The sequence below is a fragment of the Scyliorhinus torazame genome, chromosome 22 (genome assembly GCF_047496885.1).
Source record: "Scyliorhinus torazame isolate Kashiwa2021f chromosome 22, sScyTor2.1, whole genome shotgun sequence".
Taxonomy (NCBI): domain Eukaryota; kingdom Metazoa; phylum Chordata; class Chondrichthyes; order Carcharhiniformes; family Scyliorhinidae; genus Scyliorhinus; species Scyliorhinus torazame.
Genome location: NC_092728.1, coordinates 36,106,905 through 36,120,910, shown reverse-complemented (window position 1 = coordinate 36,120,910; position 14,006 = coordinate 36,106,905). Strand labels below are relative to the sequence as shown.

At 47.5% G+C, this 14,006-nt stretch overlaps 1 protein-coding gene across 1 annotated transcript; it reads left to right on the top strand.

Moving 5' to 3' along the window:
• Positions 1-4,497: 4,497 nt before the first annotated feature.
• Positions 4,498-8,543, top strand: LOC140398799 (tubulin alpha chain-like). The gene is made up of 4 exons (XM_072487765.1): positions 4,498-4,689; positions 4,818-4,966; positions 5,400-6,080; positions 8,162-8,543. The coding sequence occupies exons 1-4, from the start codon at positions 4,569-4,571 to the stop codon at positions 8,456-8,458; spliced, it is 1,248 nt and encodes a 415-aa protein (XP_072343866.1). The 5' UTR covers positions 4,498-4,568; the 3' UTR covers positions 8,459-8,543.
• Positions 8,544-14,006: the final 5,463 nt, after the last annotated feature.

The window sequence follows — 14,006 nt, the reverse complement described above, 5'->3', positions numbered from 1 at the left end:
TTGTCCTCCCCTTAGCATGTTTCCTCCTCCTTGGGATGAATTTCTGTTGTGCCTCCCTAAGTACATGAAAAGAAAAGGAAATAAAAGAAAATACAACACAAGGTACACAATGTAACTACATAAGCATCAGCATTGCATGAAGCATACAGGGGTGTAGTGTTAATGAGGTCAGTTCACAAGAGGGTTGTTTAGGAGTCTGGTAACAGCAGGGAAGAAGCTGTTTTTGAGTCTGTTTGTGCGCGTTCTCAGAGTTTTGTATCTCCTGCCCGATGGAAGAAGTTGGAAGAGTGAGTAAGCCGGGTGGGAGGGGTCTTTGATTATGGTGCCCGCTTTCCCCAGGCAGCGGGGGGTGTAGATGGAGTCAATGGATGGGAGGCAGGTTTGTGTGATGGACTGGGCTGTGTTCACGACTCTCTGAAGTTTCTTGCGGTCCTGGGCCAAGCAGTTGCCATACCAGGCTGTGATGCAGCCAGATAGGATGCTTTCTATGGTGCATCTGTAATAGTTGGTAAGAATTAATGTGGACATACCGAATTTCCTTAGTTTCCTTAGAAGTATAGGCGCTGTTGTGCTTTCTTGGTGGTAGCGTCGACGTGAATGGACCAGGACAGATTCTTGGAGATGTGTACGCCTAGGAATTTGAAACTGCTAACCATCTCCACCTCGGCCCCGTTGAAGCTGACATGGGTGTGTACAGGGGTACCACCATTACACGTGAGAACACCACCCACCAGGTTCATACTCGTGCGACTCGGCCAACGTTGTCTATTCCATATGCTGCAGGAAAGGATGTCTCAAGGCGTGGTACATTGGCGAGACCATGCAGACGCTGCGAAAATGGATGAACGGACATCGCGCAACAATCGCCAGGCAGGAATGTTCCCTTCTAGTCGGGGAACACTTTAGCAGTCAAGGGCATTCAGCCTCTGATCTTCGGACAAGCCTTCTCCAAGGCGGCCTTCAGGGCGCGTGACAAAGCAGAACCGCCGAGCAGAAATTTATAGCCAAGTTCCGCACACATGAGTACGGCCTCAACCGGGACCTTGGATTCATGTCGCATTACATTCATCCCCCACCATCTGGCCTGGGCTTGCGAAATCCTACCAACTGTCCTGGCTGTGATTATCCCTCTCTCCAGTCACTCCATCTGGACCTATAAAGACTTAATTACCTGCAAAGACTCTCATTCAAAGTATTGTTTTGCATCTTTGACTTTGTCTATATATATGTTTCTGGAACCCACCGCTTCATTTACCTGAGGAAGGAGCTGTGCTCCAAAAGCTAGTGATTCGAAAACAGACCTGTTGGACTTTAACCTGGTGATGTAAGACATCTTACTGTTCTCACTCCAGTCCAACGCCGGCATCTCCACATCATGCACTAGGTAACACTAACCTACAATATGTAACACTATTCTGCACTATGTAACACTAGACTGCACTATGTAACTCTAGTCTTCACTATGTAACACTATTCTGCACTATGTTACACTAGTCTGCACTATGTAACAGTGGCCTGTACTATGTAACCGTGCTGTACATTTCTTTGTTCTTTGTTGTTCTTTGTAACACTATCTTGCACTATGTAAGGTTAGTCTGCACTGTGTAGCACAGGCCTGTACTATATAACACTATTCTGCACTATGTAACACTCGTCTGCACTACGTAACACTATTCTGTACTTAGTGACACTAGTCTGCACTATGTAACACTAGTCTGCACTCGGTATCACTATTCTGCACTATGTAATAAAGAACAAAGAAGAACAAAGAAAAATTACAGCACAGGAACAGGCCCTTCGGCCCTCCAAGCCTGCGCCGATCCAGATCCTCGATCTAAAACTGTGGCCTATTTTCTAAGGCTCTGTATCCCTCTGCTCCCTGCCCATTCATGTATCTGTCTAGATACATCTTAAATGACGCTATCGTGCCCGCCTCTACCACCTCCGCCGGCAATGCGTTCCAGGCACACACCACCCTCTGCATAAAGAACTTAATGCTGGCTTGCACTATGTAAGACTGGTCCGTACTATGTAACACTAGTCCGCACTATGTAACACTAGTCTACACTATGTAACACTGTTCTGCACAAGGTATGACGAGTATATAAATTGACCCTTCTGGAACTTAACGTGTGATTTTGTAGGTTGTATGTTTTGAATTTTACAGCTAGCATCTATTAAAGTGTAACAATGATAGATTATATGGAACTTGAAAGGAGAATGAATGTTCTTGTTGGGATTGTGATTGAGATGGTTAAACCTCTTGAGTGTGACTGATCAATGACGATGAATTGGGTCTGATGGATGTGGTTTTCATTGATGTGGCTTTGATTGATGGATTGTCTCTTCCACGTTCTTCCGTCAGGAAAAAGATACCAATGTTTGAGGTCACGTACCAACCGACTCAAGAACAGCTTCTTCCCTGCAGCCATCAGACTTTCGAATGGACCTACTGCGCATTAAGTTGATCTTTTCTCTGCACCTTGCTATAACTGTAACATTATATTCTGCAGTCTCTCCTTCCTTCCCTATGTACGGTATGCATTGTTTGTACAGCATGCAAGAAACAATACTTTTCACTGTATACTAATACATTGTGACAATAATAAATCAAATCAAATCAAATCAGCTTGGGTCACTGTCTGTGCGGAGTTTGCATGTTCTCCCTGTGTCTGCATGGGTTTCCTCCGGGTGCTCCAGTTTCCTCCCACAAGTCTCAAAAGATGTGTTGTTAGGCAATTTGGACATTCTGAATTCACCCTCCATGTACCCAAACAGGCACCGGAATATGGCGGCTAGGGGATTTTCACAGTAACTTCATTGCAGTGTAAGTGTAAGCCTACTTATGACAATAAAAATTATTCTTATTATGTTTTATTAACACAGTTTGACCAAAGGATACTTGTTCAACAAAGATGGCGCCGCGCCGTTGCCTAGATCTCCGCTGATAACAGAATGTCGTGAAACATTTGTTCCGCCATTTGCGCAAAGAAACAATCAGCGCTGAGCATCATCCAGCCTTTGTTATTATGGTATCCCTGAGCAACCATCGTGTTTTGTTCTCAGGGACCAATCAGAGAGCAGTTCAGCTAATTAGAATGCTCCGAGTGCGCAGTATAAATAGCGCCAACATCAACACACGCCTCATTCTCAGGAACTGTAAGAGAAGAAGGTGATCATGGTGAGTGGCTGCAGGGAAACTCCATTGGCAGATTGATTTTGATCAAGCCAAAGGAATCCACAGGAAAGCACACCATGAAAGTGAGAAATTACTGGGATGGTGGATACATCAGATAGACTGGGAATTCATTTGAAAAGGGAAATCAACTGGGAGAAAGAGGAAATTCACAGGAGGAGTAGCAATGGAAGGTGAATGAGGAATCAGAACTGAGTGGGAGAGAGATCGTCCGCAAGGAAAGAAAGCTCAACATCATGAGTGACATCCAAATGTGGGAGAGGGAATATGTGGGGAGATATGGGACAGGATTCTCCCCTACCCGGCGGGGCGGGGGGTTCTGGCGTAATGGCGTGGCAGGAACCACTCCAGTGTCGGGCCTCCCCAAAGGGGCGGAAGTCGCCGAACATTTAGGGGCCAAGCCCTCACCTTGAGGGGCTAGGCCCGCGCCGGAGTGGTTTGCTGGCGGGAAAGGCCTTTGGCCCCACGCCAGCCGGGGCCGAAAGGTCTTCGCCGGGCGACGCATGCCCCCCCCCAGGACCTCGGAACCTGCCCGCGCCGCCTTGTCCTGCCGTTCAAAAAGTGGTTTAATCCACGCTGGCGGGACAGGTATTCCAGCAGAGGGACTTCGGCCCATCGCAGACCGGAGAATCGGCGGGGGTGGGCCCGCCGACCGGCGCGGCGTGATTTCCGCCCCCGTTAACCTTTGCGGCTCGGTTCCCGCCGAATCTCTGGTGGCGGAGACCTCGGGACACAGCGGGGGCGGGATTCACGCCAGCCCCCGGCAATTCTCCGACCTGGCGTGGGGTCGGAGAATCCCACCCATGGTATCCAGCAGATAAACAAGGTTATGGATATGCAATGAGGAAAAGGGAGTCTCATGGGAGTGATCTCTCCGCAAAGGAAAGACCAGAACAATCTCGGGAAGTCGTGGAGTGATCGACAATGAAGCAAGGCGTTCATTGAGGGTGGAATGAAGGCCCTGCCTTCTCAAACTTGTTCCTCGCCTGAGGTGTGGGAGCCCCAGGTTAAATCACCACCAGTGAGTTCTCTCTCTCTCAAGGGGAGAAATGCCTATTGGTCCTCAGGGACGATGGTGACTTTCACTTTCAATTAAGTTATGCAGAAAGCGCAGGGAACAATCAATTACTAGGCAGGATTCACACTGAATGCAGGAAATCCATTGTGTGTGAATTTGTTGCCTCGCGCACATCTCTCTCCTTCCAGCTATACTGACTGTATAAAACATTGTCCTCATAAAATAATTAGATCTTCTTTCTCCTCTCTTTAGCGTGAGTGTCTTTCAATCCACCTTGGCCAGGCGGGAGTGCAGCTCGGTAACGCTTGCTGGGAGTTATATTGCCTGGAGCATGGAATCCAGCCCGATGGGCAGATGCCCAGTGACAAGACCATCGGAGGTGGTGACGACTCCTTCAACACCTTCTTCAGTGAGACAGGGGCGGGGAAACACATCCCACGAGCTGTGTTTGTAGATCTGGAGCCCACCGTGATTGGTAAGGATTTTTTTGGTCCTTCAGTCAGCCAGCTTTCTTTCAAATCTCAGTGAAATACAGTCTGCAGGCATCAAATGTGCTGGAAAGGTCTTTGTCCCTGTTGCTTAATTTTTGCTCCCTGTCCACAGATGAGGTCCGCACCGGCACCTACCGCCAGCTCTTTCACCCGGAGCAGCTCATCACAGGCAAGGAGGATGCGGCGAATAACTATGCACGGGGCCACTGCTCCATCGGAAAGGAAATTGTGGATCTGGTCTTGGATCGCATACGGAAAGTGGTACGTTGTTTAACAGGGACATTGGCAACTCCCAGCTGCACAGAATACCCATATCATCATTTACCACTCTCACATTTCACCATCACATTTTCCCAATGCCTTGGTGGAAATGAAATCTTATTCATGCCCATGTGTACAAATCCCACTCAGTCTCTCGTCTATCACAAAAATTGATTTCACTCCAATATTCCCCTGATCAACATGTACAAAAGGCAGCTGGGACATGGCACCCAAGGCTAAACCTTACTCTCAACAACACCACTGCTTTTCCACCCTGAGATCCACTCTCCCTCCCCCTAACTCTCTCCTGCCAGACACCAATCATCCATCTCGCCACCTCTTGCTGCTCTTTGCCAACGGTTGATGACTGTTCTTTGATACTGGTTGTAATTCCTTGCTCCATTTTAATCTTTTCTCCTTTGTTTACCCACAGGCTGATCAATGCACCGGACTCCAGGGTTTCCTCATCTTCCACAGTTTTGGGGGTGGCACGGGCTCGGGTTTTACTTCCCTCCTGATGGAGAGACTCTCCGTCGACTACGGGAAGAAATCCAAGATGGAGTTTGCCATTTACCCTGCTCCCCAGATTTCCACTGCGGTGGTCGAGCCATATAATGCTGTGCTCGTCACCCACTGCACCCTGGAGCACTCTGACTGTGCCTTCATGGTGGACAATGAGGCCATTTACGATGTCTGTCGGCGTAACCTTGACATCGAGAGACCGACTTACACCAACCTCAACCGTCTCATGGCACAGATAGTGTCATCCATCACAGCCTCACTCCGGTTCGATGGTGCCCTCAATGTGGACCTGACTGAGTTCCAAACCAACCTGGTCCCCTATCCCCGCATCCATTTTCCATTGTTAACCTACGCGCCCCTTATATCGGCTGAGAAAGCTTACCACGAGCAACTCTCGGTGTCGGAGATCACCAACTCCTGCTTTGAACCTGCTAACCAGATGGTGAAGTGTGACCCCCGCCAGGGCAAGTACATGGCGTGCTGCATGCTGTACCGAGGAGACGTGGTGCCAAAGGATGTCAACGCCGCCATCGCCACCATCAAGACCAAGCGCTCAATCACGTTTGTTGACTGGTGCCCGACTGGATTCAAGGTGAGTGTAGGTAGCTTTTGTTATTGATCCATGTAACTTTTGGGAAACATTTGATTGTACCAATCACACCTCACCTGGATCAAAATCTGAATCTCCGTTCAGGAACATAAAGAGCCCCGTTAATGGGTTAGCACAGGCGCCACATGTACTCATACGATTCCGATGCATGCCGATCCTCATCCCAAATGGCACTGGTTGCGCTGGAGCACACCAATCCCATTGATGGGTTGGTTGGGGCCAGAGGGTACCTCGGAGGGGGAGGGGGAGGGGGGTTGGGGATCGGGGGCATACATTACACCCGTGCGTTCACAGTGGACAGTCAGCAACATAAGTTAGCCAGTTAGATGCCTCACAGGCTATGGTAATGGTGGTCCACACCCGGCCACTCTGACCCCATGGCCGGCCTCCTGGCCACACCCCACAACTCCCCTCACCCTGGCAGACACTGCACAGCTCGCAGCACAAGTGGCAACATACCATAGCGATGTTGGGCTCTCCATAACCTTTGTCTCCCCCTCAGCAACCACGGTGCCTGTTTCATAGAATTTACAGGACAAATAGCGGCCATTCGGCCCATCGAGTCTGCACCGGCATTGAAAAGAGTACCCTACTTCAACCCATACCTCCACCCTATCCCGTAACCCAGTAACCCCACCTAACCTTTTTGAACACTAGGGCAATTTAGCTTGGCCAATCCACCTAACCTGTACACCTTTGGACTGTGGGAGGAAACCAGAGCACCCGAAGGAAACCCACGTAGACACGGGGATTACGTGCAGACTCCACAGACAGTAACCCAAGCCGGGACTCGAACGTGGGACCCTGGAACTGTGAAACAACAGTGTTAACCACTGTGCTACCTTGCCTACCCCGATTGTGAATACCACAAGTGAACCTCTCTGTCAGTAGTTCATCCTGATGGAGGTGGAGCATCGTGTGAGGTGAGGAAAATGCTGGGTCAGGCCCATTAATGATATGCCAACAGCGTTTACTGTACAATTGGCATGCCCACTCAAGCATTCAGAATACATTCCCCTGTCAAGGGACCGAAGCGTGGCATTCTGTTCGGCGTCTGGCACCAACCTTGATTTTCAGCTGTTGCCAAAAATCTCCGTCTGATCGTATTTCACGATTCTGGCATCGCTGGACGGAGAATCCTTCCCGTGATAAATTGAATTAGCTCCTGAATGCAGCTTCACTATATCTTCCATCAGAAACTATAATAATAATCTTTATTAGTGTCACAAGTAGGTTTACATTAACACTGCAATGAAGTTACTGTGAAAATCCCCGAGCTAAGCTTGACACCGAGGATGAAAGCCCAATGGATAACCAAAGCTTGTACCTTGTACAGCTACAGGCGCAATATCTTTCCTAAATTTAATGTTTATGCCAATTTCATGGCAACCAACAGATCTGGGGCTGGATTCTCTGCAGCTCCACGTTTGGCGCTGGGGCAGAGAATCCAATGTCATGCCGAAATCGGGCCTGGCGCCGGTTCGGCGTTTCTCCGGGACCCGAGAATCGGCATGTTCGCGGAGTATTCCACGGGGCTGGGCGGCCATTGCCAGACGCCCGCCCAGCGATCCTCCGCTCCCAACCTGCCGAGTTCCCGAAGGGGTGTTCTAACCACCTATCGCTGTTCGTTAAGCTCGTGTGGCGGCTGCAGTCTCAGTTCCCGACTGCCCTGGTGGGGGGCGGGGCGATGGGGCACCGGGGGGGGGACCTTATGGGCGGCCAGGAGACAGATCGGGCCAGTCGGATCTTCGGGCATGCGGTCGATCAGGGGGTCCTAGATTTTGCAGCTGCCTCCGCAGTCCTAGTCCGCTGGAGGCCGCCGCCGTGATCATGCGCGGACTCAAAACCAGAAGTGCGGGGGCCCGTATCCGCAGCTAAAGCTGCGTAAATCACTCTGGGTCCCTGCTAGCCCCCTGCAGGTGAGTGAGTTAGCTGATCTTTTTTATAAGAATCTCGGGAGTGAAACACCAGCGTCTTTAGGCCGGCGTGGGGGCATAGTCCCATTTTGGGAGAATTCAGCCCCTGATTTTGTATATCTAACATTTTTTCCTTTCCCTCTGCAGGTTGGCATCAACTACCAGCCCCCGACAGTGGTGCCAGGGGGTGATCTGGCAAAGGTACAACGGGCCCTCTGTATGCTGAGCAACACCACAGCCATTGCCTTGGCTTGGACCCGACTGAACCTCAAATTCGATAAGATGTACGCCAAGCGGGCCTTTGTCCATTGGTATGTGGGGGAGGGGCTGGAGGAAGGGGAGTTCCAGGATGCACGTGAGGACATGGCCTCACTCGAGAAGGATTATGAAGAAGTGGCCGTCGATTCTTCCTCACTGGACAGAAAGGCAGAGGAGGAAGAATAATATTTGTTATTGTAGATTGTTAAATAGATTATTTTACATTTATTTGAGAGTATTTATTTAAGTCAATAAATGTATTTTTAAATAATTTTGTGTGTGAGTGAGTATGTCAATTTAAAAGCCACAAAGAATTAAGACAGATGTAAAGGAAGATTGAAGAAGATCCATGCATCCTGAAAGGTTACTCAAACTTGACGGGATTACAGTCGAAATATCATAGAGCATTTAAATCCTTAAAGTCTACAACAATGATCATGGTCTCTCTGATAGATACTTGTTTAATAGGTAGGTGACTGATTAATCTAGGTCTCACAGAAGGATCGTATATCTGGGGCAACTCGGTGGCAGCACTGTTGCCTCACACTGCCAGGACCCGGGTTTGATTCCAACCTCAGGTGAGTGTGTGGCAACATAGAAAATAGAAGCAAGAGGAGGCCGTTCATTATGATCATGGCTGATCATCAAGTTAAGACCCTGATCCCATCTTACCCCATATCCCTTTAGCCCGAAGAGCAATATCTAATTCCTTCTTGAAATTAATCACGTTTTGGCATCAACAACTTACTGTGGTAGTGAATTCCACAAATTCACCACTCTCTGGGTGAAGATATTTCTCCTCACCTCATTCCAAAAGATTGATCCATTATCCTCAAACTATGAGCCCCTAGTTCAGGCCATCCGCAACCATTGGGAACATTCTTTCTCAATCTACCCTGTCTAATCCTGTTAGAATTTTCCTAAGTTTCTATGAGATCCCCTCTCACTCTTCTAAACTCCAATGAGTATAATCCTAATCAACTTAGTTTCTCCTCATGACAGTCCTACCATCCCCAGAATCAGCCTGGTAAACCTTCACTGTACTCTCTCCAAAGAAAAAACATCCTTCCTCAGATAAGGACACCAAAACTGCACACAATACTCCAGGTGTGGCCTCACCAATGCCCTATACAATTACAGTAAATTGAGTTTGCACGTTCTCCCTGTCTCTGCATGGGTTTCCATCGGGTTCTTCAGTTTCCTTCCACAGTCCAAAGATGTGCAGGTTAGGTGGATTGGCCATGCTAAATTGTCCCTTAGGGTAGGATTGCAGGAATAGAGTGGGTGATTGCGCCAAGGTAGGGTGGACCTTCAAAGAGTTGGTGCAGACTTGATGGGCCGAATGGCCTCCTTCTGCACTGTAGGGACTATATGAAATGAGGGTCTGATAGATTAGAGACCAGTGATAGAGGGAAACCAGAGAGTTGTCCACCTGATGGACAAAGTCCCTCACAATATACAGCAAGCTAAAATTTAGGTTGATGAAATTGGAGGACGTGGCACCTCAAAGCTATACTGCAGAATGTAAAACTATCTGGTTCTCTGAAAGCTGGACTGTACAGTTTGAATCTAGTCAGTATGATTTAAGTCTGGCCTGTACAGTCAAATCTAGTGTTTACAGTTTAAATCTGGGCTTTACAGTTGAAATCCAGTCACTAAAGTTTAAATCTGGTCTGTACTTTTTAAATCTGGTCTGTATAGTTTAAATCTGGACTATACGATTAAAATCTGGTCCGTAGTTTAAATCTGGTCTGTACAGTTTAAATCTGGACTATACGATTTAAATCTGGTCCGTAGTTTAAATCTGGACTGTACAAATTAAATCACGTCGCTACATTTTAAATCTGGTCAGTACAGTTAAAATCTGGTCTGTACAGTTCAAATCTGGCTCGTACAGTTTAAATCTGGCCCGTACAGTTTGAATCTGGCCTGGACAGTTTGAATCAGGCCTTTACAGTTTAAATCCAGTCACAACAGTTTAAAGTTAGCATGCACTATTTTGAGTTAGCCGACACAATTTAAATAACCCTGCACTATTTAACTGAGCAGGTGTTATTTAATGTTAATCTGCATTATAAACGTGAGCCTAAAGAACCCTGCACTATCTAAAGCTAGTTAGCGCTATTTAACCCTAGCTTGCAGTATTCAAAGCAGGACTGAACCACCTGAAAGCAGGACTGCACCATTGAAAAGCAGGACTGCATTATCTAAAGTATGATTGCATACTTTAACTGTACTGGTTAAAACTACATGCAGGGAGATTGCAGAGCTCAGAGGGATCAGGTGGTCCAGTGCATGAATTAAAAAGGCAAAGTTTACAGGCACAGCCAGAAATTAGGAACACTAATCCTGAAGAAATGGCAGCAGAGATAGTAGACCCATGGGTTATAATATTTCAAAATTCCCCGCATGCTGTCAAGGTTCCAGTGGATTGGAAAATTGTCAATATGTCCCTTGTTCAAAAGGGGAGGGAGGCAGAGGTTAGGAAGCTATAAAGTAGTTAGTTTAACATGTCATTGGGAAATTGTTAGAATCCATTAATAAGGAAGGTACGGCAATAACCATGGGTAACCTGGCAGCATGGTAGTGCAGTGGTTAGCACTTCTGCCTCACGGCGCCGAGGTCCCAGGTTCGATCCCAACCCTGGGTCACTGTCCTCTGGAGTTTGCACATTCTCCCCGTGTTTGCGTGGGTTTCACTCCCACAATCCAAAAAGGATGTAGGTAGATTGGCCATGCTAAATTGGCCCTTAATTGCAAAAAATTAATTGGGTACTCAAAATTTATAAAAGGGGGAAAAAAATAATAATAATCGTGAGTAACTTTAATATGAGTATGGACTGAATTAATCAAATTGACAAACTTAGCCTCGAGGGCGAGTTCATTGAATGTATGAAAGATAATTTCTTGGAATAATATGCTGTGGACATTTGAAAAGTAAAACTGCAAGCTATCAGAGTTAGCATGGATTTTTGAATGGTAAATCGTGTTTGACTAATTTATCAAAGTTCTTCGAAGATGTAACAAGCCAAGTAGATAAAGGGGATCCTGTAGATGTAGTATATCTGAACTCCCAGAAGGCATTTGGCAAGGTGCCAAACGAAAGGTTAATGAACAAGGTAAGATTAGACCATAAAACTAGAAGACTTATGCCACTCGGCCCATCAAATCTGCTCCGTCATTCTACCATGGTTGAAATTTTTCTCATCCCCATTCTCCTGCCTTCTCCCCATAACCCCTGATCCCCTTATTGATCAAAAACCTATCTATCTCTGTTTTAAAGACACACAGTAATTTGGCCTCCACAGCCTTCTGTGGCAAAGAGTTCCACAGATTCACCACCCTCTGGCTGAAGAAATTCCTCCTCATCTATTTTAAAGGATCGTCCCTTTAGTCTGAGATTGTGTCCTCTGCTTCTAGTTTTTCTTACAAGAGATTTTGGCCTTTGTTGCCCTTTATTGCCGAAGGAAGAGAATATAAAATAGGAAAGATTTGCTGCAATTGTCTAAAGGATTGGTGAGATCGCACCTGGAGTATTGTGCACAGTTTTGATCCCCTTACTTGAGGAGGGATATAGTTACATTCGAGGCGGTTCAGAGGAAGCTCACCGGATTGATTCCAGAGATGAGGGGTTTATCTTATGAAGTTTAGGCCTATACTCTCCCTCGAGTTGAGAAGAATTAAAGGAGATGTAATTAATGTATACATGATAAAGAGATTGACAAAGTAGGTGTAGAGACGTTAGGCATGATTCAGTCCGCTGACGGGCACATTTAGCGGATTGTTTCTCAATGGCTGCAGCACCAAGAATCATCCCACAATCCAACAGCACTTTGCCATTTCTTTTGGCCTTGAGAACTTTCTCTCTGCCGAGGCCACATTTCGAGTAATTTATACTCACCTAAACTGCCCGGGAGGTCGGCTCAGCAAGTACATGCCTTGGGAGACCAGTCGTGCTTCACGCTGTTTTGCCGACACACCAACATGGATGGATTTTCTGATGGGGTGGATGATTCGGCATACGGGATTAATAATCATATGTTAATATATTGTAAAGACCCTTCCTGTTGATTCCCTTAGTTCCTAGTTCTTTTATTTTGTCTTTGTCATTTTTGGTCCATGAATCGTTAATGGAGACACACCTTTAAGTCGAACAGAGGAAGTAAGGAAACCATAGTGTCAAAATAGTATATGGTGTTGGAAAGTTTTGTATTTTGGGCAGTATTCTGCCCAGCAATTAACAGTGATTGGTTCCTATCAGGTGGGGTTTTTCAGGGAGAACCCAGGAGAAGCTATTGGACCGTTAAGTTGGAAGCAGCTCTCTTTCTCTGCTCAGCTCCTTACTCTCTGAAGGCGGAAGCTTCTGGACACTCTCATTCTTGAAGGCTGGCTGCCTGCTATTTTATCGAGTGTCTCAGACTGTGCATTCTCTGTAGACCACCCCCCCACCCCCTCCCCCACGCCCCCCCACCCCTCCCCAGGAGGTGGCGGCCTACAATCACCGAAGCAAGAATAGACTGGAGGGGGCCCACCGGACTGGGATATCGGACCTTTTCGGTGGGATGGCAGGAATGCCAGTCATAGAGGTGGAGGTTGGCACGGGACAACCGGTTGAGCCCCCAATGCATTACTATGTCCTGATGTCACATGGGTTACCCCTCTCCCCACAGTTTGCCCAACCGCAGTCTAACCATGCACCTTATATTGTGTCTTGCAGGGTTATCACCAGTCGATGAGGAATCAGCCAGTTTCACCCTCCCCCAACCACAATCCCGTGTCCGACCGGGCGACGGGGTTGGGTTATCTGGGGTCCCTCGCCCCCAGCCGCTGCCCCACAACACCCGCAGTTCACATCCGGGGACAACATCGATTTTGCGTTACTGCTGTCACCAACACCTTCCAGCATGCCAGAGACATTCACATTGGCTGGGCACTTTAGTGAAGAGGCTTCAGGGGCACTAACTGGTGTGCACCAAACACATGCTGCGGAACATCTGCGGAGGTAGGAACCCCCGAAGGGGGGATGGTCGGAAGGTGGCCTTCCCCAGGGACTAGCAGCCGTTCAGTTGGGTCGTGTGTTCTGGAAAGGGCGGTCCCATCTATTTTGGAGATGCAGGCACAGAGCTGGGGACTGTTGTGTTGGGCGTTCTGGGTCCATGGAACACATACAGGTCACCAACACTTGAAATAGTGCAACACTATTTTATTGAGTCATTAACTGTTTAACATACTCTCACTGTGGGTTAACGCGAAATTAGCTTTAACTAAAGACCTTTGCCTTGTCCTAACCAGTCGATGCACTCAGCACATGGTGAATGTCTGTGCTGCAGGCTGTGAGCTCTGTCCTACTAGGAAGCTGTGGCTCTAATGAGCGGGAACTCTGATGCCCCCTGTCTTTATAGTGCGTGTGCTCTAACTGGTGATTGGCTGCGGTGTTGTGTGTGTTGATTGGTCCCACTGTGTGTCCATCAGTGTGTGTGTCTGCACCATGATATACTGGTGTATATTATGACATCCCCCCTTTTATAAAAGATTGTCCATGTGTGGCAATAAATAGTGTATGGTGAGAATGTCCCTAACTACGTGTGTGCGAAAGACATATTAACAGGACTATGTACATGAGAACTAAGCTATTTAAGATCTAGGTGCCGTTGCCTAGATCTCCGCTGATAACAGAATGTCGTGAAACATTTGTTCCGCCATTTGCGCAAAGAAACAATCAACGCTGAGCATCA

What these genes read in the sequence shown, in the direction of transcription:
- LOC140398799 (XM_072487765.1), top strand. Translation starts at nt 4,569, where the DNA reads ATGCCCAGTGACAAGACCATCGGAGGTGGTGACGACTCCTTCAACACC. An exon ending in TCTGGAGCCCACCGTGATTG is followed by an intron (nt 4,690 to 4,817) that starts GTAAGGATTTTT and finishes CCCTGTCCACAG; the next exon opens with ATGAGGTCCGCACCGGCACC. An exon ending in GGTGCCCGACTGGATTCAAG is followed by an intron (nt 6,081 to 8,161) that starts GTGAGTGTAGGT and finishes TTCCCTCTGCAG; the next exon opens with GTTGGCATCAACTACCAGCC.